The sequence below is a fragment of the Pholcus phalangioides genome, unplaced genomic scaffold, assembly GCF_987345545.1.
Source record: "Pholcus phalangioides strain wild (caught in Gottingen) unplaced genomic scaffold, Ppha-v1.0 ptg000001l_1, whole genome shotgun sequence".
Taxonomy (NCBI): domain Eukaryota; kingdom Metazoa; phylum Arthropoda; class Arachnida; order Araneae; family Pholcidae; genus Pholcus; species Pholcus phalangioides.
This window is the reverse complement of record NW_028301594.1, coordinates 3,370,956-3,392,507: the sequence shown is the minus strand read 5'-3', so window position 1 is coordinate 3,392,507 and position 21,552 is coordinate 3,370,956. Positions and strand designations below refer to the sequence as shown.

Sequence of the window (21,552 nt, the reverse complement as noted above, 5' to 3'; positions counted from 1 at the left end):
CGCCGTTTTTCATTTGGCCCTATAATTCCTTCCATTACCATAGTGTTTTCTCCAGCACGAGGTACCAAGGGGAAAACTACTAATACCATTATTACACCGCACACGACTTCCGAAATATTCCTCTTCATCTAAACATCTAATTGATCGGTACATGTGAGAGTGTGAGTGAATGCGTGAATGTACCTACATATAATATGAAGTTTGTTTCGGATAAATTCTTATTTCTTCTTTTAAGAAGTGCTGCCATCTGTGCTACTGATTCGAAAGTAATCAGTTCGGCTGTATATTGACTGTTGTATTTATGCGTGAGTTTTTTGAAAAGTTGGCTTGATTGTGCTCTCCGCGAAGAGACTTTTTTTAAATGGGAGATCGACTCGCGAATTCGAGAGTTGAAGTCAGAAAACCATAAAAAATAACTTCAGCCGACTACACCACTTGTGCCGCCAATAAAATATTAAATAATATATACTTCTATGATCAGATATGCGGTGACATACATGTATTCTATTCCTCTTCTATGCTCGAAGAAAACCCTCCTAAAAACGCCGGTTTAGGGCAGGACTAGCGCACGGCTGGATTATCGAGAGTCCACTGGACTTAAATGGTTTTTCTCCCTAGTCATTAGGTCCAGCTATCCAATTTAGTCAAAATGGCGTGTACGTTACTATATACTTGAATGGTGTCTTTCACTAGAGAGAATTCCGAGACAATTTAATCAGAGAACGTTTATTGAGACAATCCAATTAGTTATTAATTTAATTATCCATAAAATGACGATGCCACAGGAATCGGCGTTCTTAAACAAACTCATTAAATCTTGAAATAATTGAAACATATTTTCTTAATATTTCGACAGCCGATTTTCCATTCCCTAAAGTCCAAGTAATTTGTTATAGCTGCCAAATGAATAGGATTTCTTTCTCTTTTAGACAGAATACAAAAGCCCCGTGCTTGTAAGCTGCATCATCAGACTTTTCCTAAAAGAGTCATTCCCTTTACTCTAATTTGGTCTTGAGAAAACGAGCATCTGGAGGAGCGAAAGAGCGCTTTCACGCCCATTTATTAAAGTCAACGTGATGGAATTTGGGAGAAAAAAAAGAAGTAAAGATGATAGGGAGAAGAGAATGAAAAAACAACACACAACGGGGCAACAACAACAAGATTTTTCCCAAGAAAGTAATTAAACACGAAGTTTGGCTTCACCCTCTCGCGGATTACGAGCTCGAGACAGAGGCGAGACTTAATCACACGTGAGATGAGAGAGTGTGTGTCTCTCTCTTTTGAGAAAAACAACTTCTTCACGTCATCCATTTTAAGTACATACAACGGGTGCGGGTGACCTGCCATAAGAATGACAACACGCGGTTCTTTGGGATTCCCGAGAGGGTGCTTGGGATGTACTGGAGAAAATATTTGGAAAAGAAAGACTGTCTCCTGAAGTCCTTAAGCATGCGATGGATGACAAGAAAGAGTGCGTGTTTTTTTTCCCTCCCAATCTCTATCTTTCTTAGAAGAATATCCGTGGTTTTCTCTTCAAGTTTAATGACTGAAAAGATTTATCTTCCGTTTATTTAAGAAGACGGGAAAAATGAATAAAGATTTTGGGGACGAAGCGGCGGATTTTTGGATTTATAATACGGTGAACCGAAGACTTTATGTCGCCTTCATTATGTCATTAACTTTGTTTGAAATTGATTGATCGTCGAGCGTTACTTCATCTGGATTCTATAGGAGTTATAAACGCTCTAAGAATATATTTAATACATTTTTATGATTCGATACGGTAGTCGATGAATTTAGCCGAGTTATTAAGAACAATAGAAATTTCGCAGTATTTTTCTGAGTAAAATACTTTTTTTTCTATTTGGCAGTATATTTTACTCAGCCACCGTGCGGTCGTGTGTGCACCGCGCCGGACCAACACTTTCTATAGTAGAAAGCCTACGCGCGAAGCTTTGACGTCACTGAAGTCGTCCATTTCACCTGTAGCCGTTGGATATAGCCGTCCGACGTATGCGAAATCTTTACCTTTTTTTTTTTTTGCAGTATGTTCAATGACTATAGGTGAAATGGACGACTTCAGTGACGTCATTATTTTCGCGCGGAAGCTTTCCGCTATAGAAGGTGTTTTCCGGACTCTCTCATTGTAAGAATCCAGGTTCCAACTTCATTGGCAGCACAGGAGTGATCGGCTGAAGTTGATTTTCTGTGGTTTTCCAATTTCGAAGTGCGAATGCGAGCCCGTTCTTCCATTTGAAGGTATTATCTCCGCAAAGAGCAGGCAGCCCAAAAAAAAAAAAAAAAAAAAAAAAGAACTTTGAAATAAGTTTCATATAAGGTTAATATTTAGTCAAACAGGTCAAAAATAATGCAAAATGACAAAGTTTTCTATTATTTAGACTAGCTGATACCCGGCGACGTTGCCCGCCCCGTAAAAAAATTATATATGTATACCTTAATAATTATTTAACGACTGGCAGCTGGAGTTGAACATTTTTATTCTCAGTTTTGTCACCGTAGTTGTTGTTCTCTGCTATTAGTGACGTCCCATGTCCAGCGAATATTATTCAAACGCCTTTAAGCATTTTCTAAATTGAAACTATACCTATACTACGGGCAGTTGATGAGATAAAGGTCACATTAGCACTTACAGGATACCCTGTATATAGGCTAGCAGAAATACCCGGCGCTCTTCCCGGGTTTTCTTCAATTACTGGGAGGATTGGAAAAGTGACAAACCGCTATAAAGGAATAAACTGTTATAATAACAGAATTAAAAGAATTAAAGGTGTGACAAACCATTGTAACGGCATATATTCACGTCCGAAACGCATTGTTGGGAACCACGGCAACCAAAGTAAACGTTCCGAAAGTGATTGTTGAGGCCCCAAAACCATTGTTGGCCGGCAGTTTTTTGCCCATTTCGGGCATTTGCCCAGCTCTGACGAACTTTTAAAGTAGCCTACGGTTCAATCCCTGACCTGTTTGGTATATATGCAAAATCTGGCGACGATCGGTCTAAAACTGTAGATTTGTATAAAGAGCATACATACATACTTTCACATTTATATATAAGATGATAGTACAGTGGCAAGTAATACCTTTGTTTGCCGTCAAATCTTACAATACTACATTATACACAACACAACCAAACACGCATTTGCTGACTTTCACTAGCCCATCTCTAATCCTACTATCAGTCCCGTAGGGACAAAAATTTAGATCTGGTCTGATCTTACAATACCAATATTGGTGAACACTGTACGGTAAATATATTCTCTGAATTTTTATAATGAGCTTCCCGAGATATCTTGATATTTGGCATTTATCTGTTATCAATTTGTAAAGCGTTTATTGTAATTGCATTTTATTCTCATCTTTGAAATTTTTTTTGAAATATATGACATCCATATTTTTATGGGCATCTTTTTCTCAGCCACCTTGTTGGGCATTTTGCCTGTTGTGGCGTTTTATTTGTATTTGTTTTCTAAATGTTTGTATTTGATTTTCATTTTCTGTAAATATTTCATAATTTCATATTTTTCAATTGCAATTATTTTATTTTCATCATCAAATTTTTGCTGACATAATTTGCAAAGTGGCCGTTTGGCTTACTTGACAAATTCAGAGCAGTGATGTGCGAATGAAAGACGTTTGTCAGGGATTTCTCCAAAAGATCTGAGTGTGTGTGTGGAAGGATAAATTATGTAGCCTTGAATATTGATGAATGATTTCAAATACACCATTCGCTTTCCCATGTTTTTGTACAAAAATAAATGAGTATTAATATTGCTTAAAATAGAAATGAGTTGTGTTAGGACCAATGCTGTCACATCTATCAAATAAAAACAAAACCATTTTTTTAAAAAATAATTTTTTCACTAAAGTTGATTGTTGTTTTATAACAGTGTGCAGCGCGGGTGTGTGTGTGTGTGTGTCTGAAAATAAATCATATGCAGTATGGTACCGTATGTTGTTAATCTTCATGATGCATAGTGGCATAAGTCTATCGATTCAAAATACCGTTTGATATTTTTTTATATTTTCCGTAGCAGTGCTGGATTTTGCGGAGCAAAACATGAAACAACAAAAACATGAAAACATGGCCACTGATATTTTGGCGCATAAAAATTTAACACTGTTCATCAGCATGAAAATAAATGATTTTGGAATTATTTAATCATTATTTCACGTATTGCTAATTTTTGTGCTGCAAATCGGTTTTAAACCAATAGCCAATTCCATTCGGGAAATTATCACACAAAGTTCTGCTCTTTTTCGATAGGTGGCACCAGGAATCACGGCTCAATGATGTTTCTCGCTTGCATAATACCCTTGTATAATACTACAGTATTATACGGCATATAAAATAGTATATTTTGAAGTATAATAAGTAGGAAGTTAGGATTTTTTCCCCTCCAAATAATAATTATTTTTTTCGCTGGTTCTGAAGATCTTCATCTCATTTATGCTGGTCCGCGAAATTGTTCACTTCATTTCACCGGTCTGCAAGTAGAAACAACTCGAAGAATACTTATCGAGAGCCTTGTTTCTTAATTTCTTTTTGCTCATTGCCCTATTTGCATATTTTATTCCTCGTGCTCCCCTGTCTAATCCAGCCTCACCCTTCCTCGCCCAGTAGCGAGACCCTATCTACTTACTGAATTGATTTCAATAGTACATATATAAAACATGTGCGGTTAATGATGGCGGGGGTTGGTGGTAGGGAGACCGCTCCCCCTTCCCCGTATCCGCCTATGATATAAAGTGGACAAAAATTGTAATAAAGAAAGTGACTCTCTGTACTCTGTGTTACAGCCAGAGAGCTTTTGATTGAGCACCCACGAGCTTCTCCCTTGTGGCGGTTCTATGCAGGGCCCCGTTTCATCATACTCAGGATCGATCATTATTGGTGGAGGCACAAAAAACTTGGGGGGCGGCCGAACAAACATTTCCTTCCCTCGAAATTTTGAGTTACCACCCTGGAAAAAGCGATTGAATTAACAGAAATTGATTAATATAGCAGATACAGGGTATTTTCTTTCAATATTTTAATTTTTTGACCAAAAATATTTCTCCCCTAAATTTTGGTCGGTTTGGGGGGGCTACGTACGCCTCTCCCCCCCCCCGCCTATGAACACGTGCACCTGGTAGATCTTTCTCTCTATGGCTTCTTTGACTCATTGCCGTAGCTGCTATGCCACTCTTGATTTTCACACACACCAGTGGCTACCACAGAATATCCTAGGACCGTGATTGTAAACCGTTGCTGTCGAGATGAGTTTTGTGTTGGGAATTTACTCTCTCTTTACTTCCATAACATGAAATCTTAAACTATACTGGCATATTGCAAAATGTTGGATTGTCCTTAACATTTTCGTTTATTTACATTTTTCTCGTATCGGTGCCTGTGTAAAAAGGCGCACGATGATCGTGGATTAGAAATTGATGAAAAGAATTCAACCATTCAGTGAAATTATATAATTATACAAGAGTTGTTTTTGAATGTACCTGCACTGAGCCTTAGTTCAAAGCGGAATCCACTGAACGCGTGAGAGAAGTCGGACACAAACTTCATGTGCAGTTTAGAAGATTTCGAGATGTAGCGCATCAGCTTGATCTTGTTGTCCCAGTCCCCACAGCGAATAATCCAGTCCGTCGCCGACTTTGGATCCTCTTCTGATGGGATGCCGATCAACATGAAGTCATATTCGCAGCTGCACAGAAAAGGAACATAGAATGAGAAATATATTTCAACAGCTCGGCATGAGTATACACGAGAGTGGCCGTTAGCTATAAGTAATTTTTCGAACATTAAAAGTTTGCTGTTTCACCCCCAAATCCTGTTCCATTCAGCAAAAAAAAAAAAAAACACCAATCTGTGCAATATTTTACCCCAATCGAAACACGGTAGCAGTTGGGTATTTTTTACGCTCTCCGGCAACGATTTGTTTTACAGATCGTTATCGGGTACAAATGTTTTTGGGAAATTGGATTCAGAACGTTTTCAAACAACTGCTGGGGTTGCCTGGATGAATCCTCATAAATTTCTCTAAGAAGAAATTAAGAAGGTCGAAATAGGCAAGAGTACGAACCTCTTTTGAACGGACTTAATCATTGTATACAGGGTGAACGTGACATGTTCTGTGATACGAAATCGGGTAGATAGACGGGCCCGAGTGGAACATAATACATCCTGTACATACCTAACAATCCTGTCCTGTCTCGAAAGAGTTATTGCGAGTTATAATCAAGTGTTATTTTTGAGTTATGATGGAGAATCGATTATAGGGGAAAAAAATCGTCAAGTCTGAAAAAACTTGTGAAGTTTCTGAGAAAGAAACGAATCTACCCAAAAACTAAGCGCATATTTGAAAATGTAGTAGGAAAAGTCTCGAAAAAAGTGACAGCAATTTTATTGAAATATTTCGATGAAATCGCTGAAATATTGGCAAAATTCAAAATTGAATTGTTACTAAAATTTTCCATTGCCAATTACGTAAAGACCCTCCCAGTTACTATAGGTAAAATTCACCAAAACTTGTCCATTGCATCATGCACAAACTTTTGAAAGACTCTGTAATAAACCATATCGGTGACGTAGTTCAGGAGAAATTTGTGTAGTCTTTTGTTTGCAATACATAACTGAAATCTGTGTTTGACGAAGTAATTTTAGTAGGTTTTGGCGACAATTCGATTTTTCATTTCATCAATTTCTCAGCGCTTGAAGCTCATCGTTAAATACAGATATTCTGCACATAGAGGTAATGCCATCTTATATAGGGATTTTTTGAAAAATCAAACTGCCGCCCAAAATCTACGGAGCTGGGCTGAAAAAGATCTCGGAAACGGGATACTTCCAGTGGCAAAATTCTGGCGTTCATTCATTCATTCATGCCACCCAAAATCTGCATCCACCAATTTCGAATTTTCATGGAATATCTACTTTGACAAACAACTAATTTGAGTGATGTGTTGCAAACAAAAGACAGAATTTCTCCTGAATTAGATCTTCGATATGGTTTATTGTAGGCTCTTTTTCGAAAGCTGGTGCGATGGTCAAGTTTTGCGTAAATTTGCCCTAATGTGTTTTTTGACGAAGTGTGTTTTTGCGGCGTTGGTGATTAAAATTTTTGGCCACAATTTGATTTTGAACATTGTCAACCTTTCAGCGTTTGTAGCTCACCATTAAATTCGAATATTCTGATGAAATAGGTGTGACTTTAAAGGATTTTTGCTGCTATTTCGAAATATGTGTTTAATTTTTGTATAGGCCTCTCAGAAACTTCACAAATTTGGGTTTTTCAGACGACGCATTTTAATTTCATTATCGATTATCCCCTATAACTATGAAACGTTTCGAGAATGAACAGGGTTTGTAGGGTGTTTCACGTTCTACTTGGCTCGTCTATCAATCTCTTTCGTTTGGCAGGACATGTCTCGTTCACCCTGTATATGGAATTAACATTGCTTACTATGTCCCAACTTCAAGGTTTTTTAGGGTCGTCTAGTAGTTGTCTGCTTCAGCTAAAGTTTTGCGCAGATCGTTTTTTAGTTGTTATTGATTGAAACAAGATAGAAAAGGTGGGAGCTAAACTTTCAAAAAGTTGAAAATAAGTGTCATTCTAGAACACACACACACACACACACACACACACACACATATTTACACAAGAAGTATGGAAAGGGTTCGACTATTAGCCGTGCCTTACTTATCGCTCTCCTCGAGCACGAAATCGGTGAAAGTGACGACAATCGAATTCCCCTCGACGGAAGTCGACACGTCGTAATAACATTCCAAATTGTTCGGGTAATTATTCGGGAAGTTCGGTGACGTGATAATCTCGTAAGGATGCTCTGGGCTCAACGAGATGCTACGGTTGCACGATGACAAGTCGCCGTCTTGCTCCACTTGCTCAACGTCCACTTGAAAGAATTGCAAAGGAAAAATTAAAACGAGGGAAAAAAAGTTTTCTCTTGCGATTCGACACATGGCCATTTAATGTATATTTTAACTTTTGAATAAAGGAAATGAGTCGAAAGCCATACTCGGTTGCATTCGAACCGTGAGTACCATTAACATAAAATTTCGATTAAATCAGTGAAATTTGCATTTGCTTTGAAGAATGGCAAGTAATTAAAATTGAGTTCCTCGGGAGAAATCAGCGAAAACCCCAAAATATCAGGCAGCTGTTTTCAAAAGTGCATCTTTCGCAATAATTTTAACTGTTATTTTCTCACTACAGTTGAAGTAATTTCAAGCTGCACGAGAAGCCACACGTTTAATTCTCTAAACTTGACGGGAAAATCAAAAAACTCTATAAAATATTGAATAAATTAAGCTAATATTTGTTTTATGGTGCAACTCAAGCTTTAAATGCCTTCAGTAAAATTTTTCACTTTTATCCATTACCGAGAGGGATTTCATTGCATTATTTTACCGAAAGAGTTATTTTACCATTAGAGGTGGTTTCAAAATATAATTCAATTGAATGCACCTCTGCCCCATCCCTAGGCACACGCAGGTTTATGCAGAATTGATGGCGCCATCTCACTTGGTACAAATCCGACTGGGCGAGACTGAAATAAATCTCGAATCAAGTTCTGGTGGAGCCAAGTTCCGGGGAGGGTGCCATCACCATCTTTCTTTAACGCGTGCGCACCACTGTGTACCATGCTTACCGGGGGTATCTCGAGGAGGAAATCGTGGCTGATTCGACCCTCGGTGGTGTAGTACCATCCAGGCCGTCTTCCAAAGGATAAGCAGCACGCACGTTTTCTTCATCAGAAAATACGATGATTAGATGAACCTCGTCCTTTCATTGGACTACTGCAGTCCTATAGACCAGTGTCTTTCTTTCTAACCACATTGTAGTCGTCACAGTCGTGGTCGGTTGAAGTTGGTTTCCAAGGGGTTCCCAACTTAGAGGCGCGAATGCAAGCCGATCTGCCCGTTAAACAGTCTCGCCGCAGAGAGTAACAGGCCTACAAATCTTCAATCATTACACTTCACGCATAGTGTGAAAAATTGGTGGCGGATGGCGGCACTACACATAACAAGCATTGCACAGAAATAAACTTCACAACACGTACACGAACATTCCGGCATGTACCAATTCCTTAGAAATTCCGTAATGCGTACGAGGTACATGTGGGGTTTAGTAGTAGTAGTAGTCGCTGCAGTAGCTTACAGCCATAGGCAGATGCATCAGAACCACAACGGTCCTCCAACAGAGTTTCCTGTAGCTTCGACCTGCCCGAGCATAGTTCACCATCATAGGCAGATACAGATTCCTCGAACAAGGATGGGGAGGGGGAAGGGGAATCACTAAGGTTGTATGTAGTAAACGGAGAAGCGGTGAATTTTCGAATCCGTCCTGAATATGCCAATGATAAAATTTTTTACTGCAATTGTGTAATGTGAGGGAATCGTCACCCCCCCCCTCCCCCATATACACCTACAATTACAGCATAGCTTATCCGTGACCAAAATCGAGAATCGCTTATCAAGAAAAATATGCTTGACGAAGCATTTGGCTACTATTACTGCTATTAAACTGCACATGCACCTCGTCCATATTTCTCTGCGGAAACTTCTAACGGATTGGTGCATGTTGCAATGTGCGTGTTCGTATTGTGAGTCTAACGTGAAGTTTTTTTCTGTGTAACATTTGTTATATATTGTGCTGCCATCTGACATCAGTTTTTAATAACTATGAGTGAAGCGTAATGATCGAATACTTGTGTCGTTCCATGCCTGTTACTCTCTGTGGCGAGATTTTTTAACGGGGAGATCTGTCCGCATTTGCGCATCGAAATTGGCAATTATAGAAAACCAACTTTAGCCGACCATCACTGTAGTAACGGTGGGGTTCGAACCAGCCATTCCTAGAGATAGAAGTTCATCTGTAAACGTGATTAAGACTACCTAGCAAGTTTGTCACATTTTGAACCACAGCGTCCTATTTCATTTCTTCCTATTTTGCCGTAGAATCTTCCCGGTTGGCTCACAAATATCTCATTTTGATTGGATGTGGAGCATCGCCAATTCTGAGCCCGACCATTTCTTTTCCGCACAACGATGATACCGGCACGAACAGGGAATTTTTCCCTGAATATTCCGAGGGAAAATGGATTACTTGCTGACGTCACGAGCCACGTGCGGAGGCCTTCTATCTTCGAACGTTGGTCTTCTTTCCGTCTCCTGCAAGGAGCCTGAAACACATGATCCCAGTATTCACTACTACTAAACTACTCGAGTTGGAAGAGTATGCAACAGATTACCACCAGATCATGTTCATCTACATATCACAGATTCTGTCACTCTCTCAACGCTTCTGATCTTTCAACATTTTTAACGTGCTATGCATTTTAGTTCATGTCGGGTTTTATTGGTGCATATATGCTTATTTTATTGCTTATTGTATTTATATAACTTTTTTTTTTTCAGCAGTTCTATTGATTATTTTAATTTGGAATTACATGCGATGATTTTTTTTTTAAATATATATATTATTCTTTTTCTCGGATTTATTGAATTTTATTGTGCAAACATGTTTATTTCATTGGTCTTTTGTGTTCGGGGGGGGGGGTTCATTTATTAGCGTCATCTTTTATGCATTCTTCTCTTTGCATATGTTCGTGTGTATGATTATGTTATTGCCTTTACTGATGTTCCCTGCCGTCTCTTTCCAATTTTATTGGTTGTTTGAATTGTGCATCTGTGGAGTTAGAGCCTACTGGCCTTGCACAGGTTTTGTATATAATAAAATAAATAAACCAGACACACATGCACCTCATCCATATTCCTCTGCGGAACTTCTAACGAATTGGTACAAGTTGGAATGTGCGCGTACATATAGTGAACCTTTCGTGAAGTGTGTTTCCGTGTAATGCACATGACCAGGTTGGGGTTTGGGGTCATACATTCCTATGTGATTCTGTTCTGTTTTTGCGTTTTCTACCTCCCCCTAAAAGTTTATACGCTGAGTTTTGACTCATCCTGTGTAAATATTAATTGATGCTGTAACAATATTTTTATTCATTTCCTGCACCTATTCGCCAATTGTAAACAAATGTAAGAATACGTAAATTAAGAAATTGAGAAATTAATCGCTCATTTGAAACAATTTAAAATGCTTACTTTACATATTTTGTCAAATTTTGGAGTTTCTTCCCTTGGATCTTGTCTTCTTTTTAAATCGGTTATTTTAGATCGGTCACGGATTTCGAAACCACTTCGATTATACTGTTGCGTGTTTTACTACATAGAAACTCCCCCTAATGGTACATGTGAGGAGAGGAGCTGATGCTACCAAGAATAGGAAAACTACTATTCATAATGTAGAGACAATAAATTTTAGTCTTTGAACTCAATTTAAAACTGCAGACATCAGCTTTCGCTGAATCAAATTACATCTTCCCATGCCAAAAAAAATGTGATCAAAATATTGATTCAAATATTTTTAAATACACATAGCCAATCATCCAAAATAGTATACGTAGGTGCATAATTTAAGACACCCAATCGGTTTCATTGAAGAAATCAAGTTAAATTTCAAAATTTCGAATTTTGATCGAATTGATCCAGTTAATTAAATCAACTAAAATTTTGAACTGCGATTAACAACTGATCGATTAATCTGACCAGTCCTAATTACAATCGATGGAACAAAAAAAAACCAAAAAAACACGTAAGTTTTCCGAAGTGAGGGAAAAAACCAAATCGGCACAAAAACAAAAAAAAAAGAAATTCTGACAAACTGAAGGTACTTTTGTTTTTTTGAATTGGTTTTCATTCCGTACCCTACAGATAATCAAGTCTCACGCATCCAAATATTAAATTGAAAAAAAAACTCTCGATACCAGTAAAGTAACACTATTAGCTGTAGGGGGGGGGGGGGGTCGAACCCATCTTTTCTTCCATATTTACGTATTTGGCCTATTTTTTTGCTCGGTTACCAGGAATTGATTTCCGATAGGAAAAAATACCCCTCCCCCCCTCCCCCACCGAGGGGGAGACGAGAAAAAAATGCGGAAAATTAAACTTATCCGATTTTTTTTTCATCTTATTTCCGTTACGTAGGATTCAGAACAAAACTTCAAGGGAATTCGAATACAAAAAAATGAAACCAAATTCTTTTGTAACTAGATTTGTTTTGGAATCCAAATCTCTCTGGAATTTTCTAAAAAAAATGCTCACGCTCGTGATTTGATTTATATTTAATGATGGTTCTCGATTAGTTGGAAGTTAAAAGTCTTCAATGAATACTAATTACGAGTGTGGTTGCTTTTCCTGAACTTGATGGTGCTTCTCGTGAGAGTTACTGTTGCGTTCTCTTGAGTGCTCTTAAGTTTTCTATTTCCAAAGAATAAAAATGATATAAATTTCTATTTTCATCAATTTCAATTGATGTTGGAAATTTTTTTGGCTGTTGCATGGACTTGTTTGTATTTTAATGCTTGTAAAGACTCGAGTAATTCGGTCTAAGAAAAAAATCTTTTTGTTTCAAGAGTGGTGTCTGTTTTAGAAGAATAATTTCTCGAAGAATTTGTTTTTTCGAAAAGGTATTACACACTACACATATAAATGATATATACAAATTTCAAATGCAGTGATAATTCTCTGGATGCAATCCTCCTACCTAGCCAGTCTTAGTACCAAATACAATAGTATATGATAATAAAAATAATAGTATGTCAAAATAAAATAATCTCCTAATACTTGTAAAGAAACAATATTAGTTGCAAGGGTTGAATCCATCTTTTGTATACTGTATTTACTTACTTAGTCTATTTTTTGCTGTTTCCAGGAATTGATAGAGGAAAATGTAAATATCCCCTCACTGTAACTAGGGGGAAAACTGCGAAACTTCTTTTTGTAAAAAAAAAAGTTTTCCTACGTAGGATTCAGAAAAAAGAGAACCAAAGGATTCAATGGAAAAAAAAAATTATATTCTGGTTGTAACGGGACTTTATGGAATAAAGATCTTTCTGCAATAGCGTTTTCCATTCCTTTCGGACTTTATTCCCGAGAAAACATCCTAACAAATAAACTTTGAATACAACGATAATGCTCTAGATTTAATCCACCTATATAGCCATTTTTAGTATGATGTCAGATGTCATTGCATGAACACAATACGCATTCCCTAAAGCTTACAATATTATCAGACTTTCCAAAAGGAACAGAAAATTTCTCATATGCCACATGGAGAATCTTTCTTAATTTGATATATACGTTAAGAAAGCGTTATGTCAGAAAAATTTGGAGCAGTGATTGAATTTGATTTCCTTAGAATAAATGAAGAAAAAAAAGAAATGGAAGTTTTCTTACGTAAAGTGAGGAACCAAATCGGCACCAAAAAGTAAGAAAAATCGGACAAACGCAAGTTTTATATTCACTCGCCCTTCATTCAGTATCCTACAGATAATTAAGTTACGTACACTGAATGGTAAAATAAAAAAAAAAAGCTCTGACTACTAGTAAAGTAACACGATTAGCTGCAGGGAGTCAAACCCATATATATATATATATATATATATTTTTTTTTTATATATATTTACTTATTCCTCTTATTTTTTACTCGGTTTCCAGAATTTGATTTTGGATAGGAAAAAACAATTTATCTCCGCAGCGTAACTACGAGAAAACAAAAACTTGCGGATCAAAAATTAAATTAATTCGATTTTTAAATTAATCTCATTTTCGTTTCTTTTGATAAAAAAAAAATTGTTTTTCCTAAGCAGGATTCAGAGAAAAAAAAATTCATGGATTCATTGCGAAAAATGAAATCAAATTCTTCTATATTGGGATATTTTTGGAGTCGAAATCCTATGTTTCTGGAAATTTTCAAAAAAAAAGAAGAAAGTTTAAGCTCGTGATTTAATTCATATTTGATGATGTTTCGATCAGTTGAAAGGTTAAAACTCTTGAATGAATACTAATTACGAGCGTGACTATTTTTCCCTGAACTTGATGATAGTTTTGAGTAATAAGTGTTTTGTGTTCCCTCTTGGAGTGCTCTTAAGTTTTCTACATTCAACGAAAAAACATGATATTGGAGTTTTTTGGCTGTTGAATGGACTTGTTTACCCGAGTTTAATGCTTGTAAAGACATGAATAATTCAGTGGAAAAATATTCTCTTTTTTTTTTCAAGAATAGTGTCTGTTTTGGAAGAATTTTTTCAAAAAAGGAATTATGATACACACTATACATATAAATGATGCATAAGGTGGGTGTGGGCGGGGTGCATGTGTGGTGTAGCAGTAGTAGGTAGGGCCTCCAAAAAATGGCTCGGGGATCCTTGATGTTCTTAAGTCAGCCACCTCGTTGGGCAATTTACCTGTTGTGGCGTTGTATTTGTATAAAAATTTCGAATACAATGATAATTCGCTGAATGAAATCCTTCTATCTAGCGATTTTTAGTACGCATTAATTTCATACATCCAAATATTAAATGTAAGAAAAAAAAATCGGTCGATACCAGTAAAGTAACACAACACTGCAGGGTTTTTCTTCTATATTTACTTATTCTTCAAATTTTTTTACTGGGTTTCCAGGAATTAATTTCTAATAGGAAAAAAAATGACTTCTCTCCCCACTACAATCCACGTACGAGAAAAAACATTGGAGAAAATATTACATTAATCCGATTTCTTTCATCTCGTTACATCTATTTCCAATAAAAAATTGTTTTTCACACGTAGGATTCAGATAAAAAAAATACATTTAAATTCTGGTTATAACGGGGCTTGTTCGGAATCAAAATATTTCTGCAATAAAGTTTTTATTTCTTACAGACTCTACTCATGAAACATCCTAGCAAATAAATTGCAAATACAATGATAATGCGCTAGATTCAATCCACCTATACAGCCATATTTAGTACAGAACACAATAGTAAGATATCATTACATGAACTCAATACACATTCCTCGCTTTACAATATTATCAGATTTTCCGAAAGGAATAGAAAATTCCAAATAAGCCACGGAGAATCTTCTCTAATTTGATATATACATTAAGAAAACGTTATGTCAGAAAAATTTGGAGCAGTGATTGAATTTGATTTCATTACAATCACTGGAGAGAAAAAAAATGTAAGTTTTCTTATACGTGAAGGAACCGACTCGGCACCAAACAAAAAAAAGTTTTATATTCACTTGCCTTTCATTCCGTTTTATCCTACAGATAATCAAGTTTCGTACACACATCCCGAATGGTGAAGTAAAAAAATCTCTCAATACTAGTAAAGTAACACGATTAGCTGCAGTGAGTCTCGAACCCATCTTTTCTTCTATATTTACTTATTCCTTCTATTTTTTGCTCGGTTTCCAGGAATTGATTTTCGATAGGAACTCTCCCACCACACTGTAACTATAGGGGAATAAAAAAATTGCGGAAAATTAAATTAATCCGATTTTTTTCATCTCGTTTTCGTCTCTTTTCTATAAAAAAATGTTTTTCCCCGCGGAGGATTAAAATAAAAATATCCAAGGATTCGATGTAAAAAAAATATAATTCTTTTATAACGGTACTTTTTTTGGAATCGAAATCTTAGATGTTCCTAGAATTTTCCAGGAAAAAATGTTCATGTTCATGATTTGATTTGTATTTGATGATTGTTCGATTAGTTAGAAGTTAAAAATCTTGAATATATATATATTAATTACCTAATGTGGCTATTTTTCCTGAACTTGATGGCACGTTTGATTAGTTAGGGTTATGTTCCCTCGAATGGTCTTAGGTTTTCTACATTCAACGGTGAAACATGATATTGGAGTTTCTTGGCTATTGGGCTTGTTTACTCTAGTTTAATGCTTGTATAGACTCATGAATAATTCAGTCGAAAAAAAATTCGATTTTTTTTAAAGAATCGTGTCTGTTTTACAAGAACAATTTCGAAGAATTTGTTCGAAAAATAAATTATGATACCCAACCACGCGAAATTTGAATTAATAGGTCAATCTTAAATTTCTAAGATTTTGCATGCGTATTTTTTTAAATAAATATACATATGCATATTTTTTTCCAGAAAATTTTCAAAGATTTATCCTTGTCAAATTTATCTGCTTTAGAGGCAAAAAAATGTCACTTATGAGTTTTTCTTTGATAATATCTACATCAACAAATGAATTTCTACATGAAGAATTATTAAGGGAATGAATAATTGAATGGGAGTATGTATCCCATAATAATGAATATTATGGGAGTGAAATCATTTAAGTGAGATAGTGACATTTCTCTCCCTGGTCAAAGTATGTAGATGTGATGTACAACATCTTTTAGCCGATTACTTATTTGTTTTACCTGAACAAAAAAATATGGGACCTAAATTTTCTTTTCGTGATGTTTAAAAAGCATGTTCCGTATTAAAAAGTTAATCCTACTTCTGGTTTCACTAAATTCTCAGTTGTTCACTGTATTCTCAGTGATACAGCAATTTCTGTTAAGCTGTGAGCGGTGAAATTTATGGTTTCCGTGGATTTTCGCCGTTATGACATCGTCATCCGTTGCAATCGGTCATCCACTCCGATCCTCTTCCAAATTCAAATTCTCGGAATCGAAACTTTGCAAAACTGTCAAGCTGTTGATTTATGTATGGTGTCATTTCTATAAATTCCATATGCATTTCAAAAATCTTAAGTAACATTAGCATCACCTCTATTTAGAAAAAAAACCCATTGCTTGAAATGCAACTTTTTCTTTCAGTCATACTGAAAAATCTTGTAAAAAATATATACTCTTATAACCTATGAAAATATTTTAAATATGCCGATTACGATTAAAGTCAGACTGGATATGTTAGTAGATATTCAAAAATTTTTTATATTGCTACAAATATATTTATTTCAGAATGATATAGAAAAATGCGGGAAAAATGGAACATACGCGTTTGAGAAACGCTCATATCTATCATATTAATTTAAATAGAAAACAATTGTAGGACTCACCTCCAGGCTTCAGCTTCTGGCAGATGTAAGGATTCTTAACTTGACAGTCCCTGTCGTTCCAGTAGAATTTCTCAGTTATCCCGACACCTTTGCTAGGATATTTGAACAGATTCCTAAGCTCCACGCAGTTCTGGTGTGACAGGCCATCGTCACTGGGTTGTGCTCCGTAACTTCCGTATGACTCCCACCCCGGGAACCAATCTGGCATTAAAACAAAACTCAATACATGCTTCATTTTAACTCATACCAGTAGATCAAAAGTATATAAAAACAATGTAGCTCACTCCACACACCGTTAGATGTACCGTAATCTCCGCGCAATAGCCAGCACACCAGCTTTGAATGTTGGTGTCTGGTGCATTATACCGGTATGCCGGGAAAAGTGAGGTTTAAAAAGATCACAGAATATATGCAATTTATATTAAACACCTAAAAATAAATAAGTGAATCAGAATGAAATAATAGTTTTTACAGTAGTATACGGGTTTTGTCCACGAATTCAATAACAATAATGGAAATTCAGCACATTTATTATTTCCTAATTTAATTATAAATAGGCTATAATATAATTGCCCAAATAATTATAAAAGGGCAACCTAATACGAAATATAGATATCGTATTTTGTACGTTTTCCTGCATGTACAGTGATTGAAAAAATATGTGTTCACAGTTTTATTAGATCATGTATTTTGCACTGTCGATTCCTTAATTTTTCGCTATAGTTATCCAAATTTTACACAAATGATCAAGAAACGAAGTCTGCTCATATGTTTCCATTAACCTACGTTGATGAATATTACAGGTCTTATATGCTCAGTACCTCACATCTTTGATAACTCAAGATTTGTGGCAGCTAAAGCACAAATAAGGAACTTATTTTCAAAAGGGAACGTTTCCACAACTACTAAATTTACAAAAGAAGTAAACAAACATTTTGCTCCGGAATGGGCTGCTTTACTGGGAAATAGCCAACAGGTAATTTACGGGAGTGGCATGAGAATTGTGTCTTGATCATCACTCAAGGGCGTTATTTACATTTAAATTTTGGAAATGTTCCGGTTTCGAGAGAAAATGAGTGAAATGTTTACTTTTGATTAAAATTGAAGCTGATTATGTGTGAAAGACTGAAAATGTGTACGCCACCTGCTGATTCCAGAAGGCTTCACCTAGCCGAAGAATTGTATACAAACTCTCCTCTGATGAGTAACATAAAAAACACGATCATTCCACAGTGGAAGCCCCCATAGCGTACACTTCCGTTAGCGGACACCTGCACTAACGGGTAATTTTTGAATTACAGCGACAGGACTCAATGTATTTTACTGTTCATTAACGGACACTTCTCATTAGCTGACAAAACTTTCGGTCCCATGGGTGTCACGTATAGAGAGTTTTTACTGTAAAAATGCGACTTTGAAAGTCTTCTGAAAAATGTTCTGTTTTCAAAAAACTCTTTTAACAACAATAGGATAAGGATAATCACCTTGTTCCATTTTGAATGAAAAATACCGAAGTGAATGAACAAAGTGGATTGTTCCTTTTCGGTATAGAAAGGAGTAACTTTACATTGTGTTTTCCACTAAGAATATTCCCCGTTTGAATAAAACTTGTTTCATAATCCGACAGAGCTCATGCCAAACATCAAGAAAACATTCAAAAGTGGATTTCGAGAAAAAGCGGAAATGTTCTCGTTTGAAAATGAGCTCCTCAAATATATAAATCTCGAGAACTATCTAACAAAATTCGTAAAACGGAAAGGATCCTAAAATACCAAAGACAGACAAGGTTCAAATCAATTGATTCTTAGATTATTCCGGATATTTAAAAATTATCCGGAATCGATGACTCAAATTTACAGGCATGCCGGAAAATACGAGTATCCCAGTATAGTATATTGGCCTCTCTCGCTGTTTCCTGACATACCGGTTAATGTGGGGGTGGGGGATACGCTAGATCGAATGTGAAACTATTTCTTGTGGTGTTTTTAATTCGAATAAAAAATTTTTCATTAACATTTAACCCCTTTACGATCAGGGACGTAACAATGCGTACAAATGTCAATGGAATGAATTCAATCCAGTTGACTGTTTCTTCAACCACTTTTTTTTCCTCAGGGGCCGTTCAAGTATTACGTCAGCAAATTTTTAGCCATTTTGGACCTCCATCCCCCTTCCCCGTCAGCAAAATTGCGTCAGCTCTGCCCCATAATTCCTAACGCATATTGGCGGGATCAGAGACGTGCGCAGGGGGGACTCATGCCCCCCCCCCAATACAAAAATTTCAATGCAAAAAAAGATTTAAAAAGTTCCCAAAAAAAAATCCCTTTATATGTTATTATAATCAATTTCTGTAAATTTTAATATTATTCGAAGGCTAAAAACTCAAAATTTCTTTTTAAGAAATTCATTGTGACCCACCCTCTACGCCATACATGTAAACTCGTGAACCAAATGTGGCCCTGGGGGTTATCTGATGTAGCCTGCCCCCTCAAATCAAGTTTTGTAAAAATGAACTAAGCGCATTCACAGATTGCTTAAGTGACCCGTGGCAAAATTTCTGAGCATTTAAGAGGCCCGTACACATTCACAGATCACTTAAGTGACCAGCGACACAGTTCCAGAACACTTAAGCGACCAGCGACACAGTTCCAGAACACTTGAGCGATCCATCACACATTTAGCGATCCCTTTAGTGACATGTGGCACAGTTTTAGAGCATTTAAGCGGCACCAGTGTGGTTCTACATCACTCAAGTTACCCGCAGTACATCCCCAGATTACTTAAGTGATCAGCTGAATAATTGCGGATCACTTGAGTGATACGTGGGACAGTTCCAGAGCACTTAAGTGGTCCGAACGCAGTTCCAGATCACTTGGATCCGCGAAACAAGATACTGTAAATTTTTTTATCTCACTCTGTAACACTATTATCTAACTGTCTATTACCTCTACTTTTTCCTCCCTTCTATATATTGCTTTTTTTTCCTTCCTTTTTTTTAACGTGCGGATAATGCTTCCATATTTATCGCCTATACATATCATTCAAATTTATCACCAATGGCTTGCACGAGAAGGGATTAGGAGTGGGGGGGGCGTAATGCATCGAGCCGCATTTAAAATTTTCTGATGAACCCAATGTAATCATGAAATACATCCGAAACGTTTCCATACCGAGAGGATACGGTCTACTATTAAATTAAATATATCTTGTAAGAGTATTAGAAGCCAAAACGTCCCGGGGGAATCATCAGAGAGAGAGATGCTGTCTTAATTGACTCAAACTCTTCTTGGCGGAGAATCATTAAGAGTAAAAGATAAAGAATCACTTCTATTTCTTGAAAAAGAAATCCATACTGTGGTTTTATTTCTCTTCCCACAAAAAGCAAAAGCAATCCTTTTCTTATCTTTCAGACACACTGGATATCAGTAATGCGTTTCACAAACTTCTTGTTTCGTTTCCACTTCCCAAGAGAGGACGAGGAACTGAAGCACCATTTAGATATCGTATATATACGGCTGTAGATGTAACTAATTATCTATTTTTCTTTATGGTCGTCATTCCTTAAAGTGGTTCACTCACCGTCATTTTTTCGTGGATAGAATTCTATTTCCCTTGTGGGAAATGAAAGAGAGATACTTTGGGTGTACGAGTGTGAAGTGTTTATGTACTATGGAAAAGCTCTATGTGTGATGATTAGAGGCATACTTACTGTTGTATTCAAATGGTTGGCCATCGGACCATTCGTAGCAGTTTTCGTAGATGATATCGTTCGCACCGATCCAAAACGCATTGTTAGCCTTATATAACGAGCTGAAAAGGAAGCCAAAAAGAAAATATAGGTGAGAAAATTTATTTCTATACTCTAATTGCTTTCATTTTTAAACCTTTTTGCATTGCTTAAAATTTACGATATAGTACATCTTTTTACAATAAAATTCACTTAAAATTTCGACCATATATATTACTTGGAATTTACATAAGTTTTTCGAACGTCATTATCCCATAAAAATTCACGTGAATTTTCTAACATACAGTGAAACCTCGCTACAACGATACTCGACATAGATAAATCCTTGTACAACGATATTTTTTCAAATCTTGTTTGGAATTGTCTATAGTCTAATATTATACTCGTCTCGACACTACGATATTATTTACACGGTAAAAACCTCTATAACGATATTTTTGACAACATATTTCTAAACCATATTCTAATTTTATTTCTTACAAATAAAAGGCCATTTTGGACATGAATGCGTTTTGAAAACAATTAGGTCCAGCTACCCCAATGCACGTTTTCACGCGATTGGTACCATGTCACAGAAGGTTGGCGAAGAACCTGATGTCACAACCGACCGACCGATTCAGTTTTTCTCGTTGCATAGTTAACCCGAGGAGATAGCCTGGTGACTTACAGACTGCCCTTAATGGCTGTGAAGGAGGGGGGGGGGGTTATAGACAAGGTTGTGTGCGTTTGTGTAGATGTGAATTGCTTGTTTGCTTGTAAGGTAACAGAAAGAAAAACATACTATAATGCCACCATCAGAATACTAATTCAGATCTTTTTGTCAGAAGCTCAAGCCCTATACCACCAC

The 21,552-nt window shown here is 36.5% G+C and overlaps 1 protein-coding gene across 2 annotated transcripts in view; it reads right to left on the bottom strand.

Moving 5' to 3' along the window:
• The window catches only part of LOC149089690 (uncharacterized), a 184,354-nt gene that overhangs the window by 46,079 nt on the left and 116,723 nt on the right, over positions 1 to 21,552 (bottom strand). For both annotated transcript variants that reach the window (XM_089237907.1, XM_089237989.1), the window contains exons 9-12: positions 20,667 to 20,767; positions 16,958 to 17,158; positions 7,713 to 7,926; positions 5,512 to 5,717 (exon numbers count right to left, since the gene is read on the bottom strand). In XM_089237907.1, the coding sequence (XP_089094033.1) occupies positions 5,512 to 5,717; positions 7,713 to 7,926; positions 16,958 to 17,158; positions 20,667 to 20,767 (722 nt within the window). The remainder of the gene's footprint in view (positions 1 to 5,511; positions 5,718 to 7,712; positions 7,927 to 16,957; positions 17,159 to 20,666; positions 20,768 to 21,552) is intronic.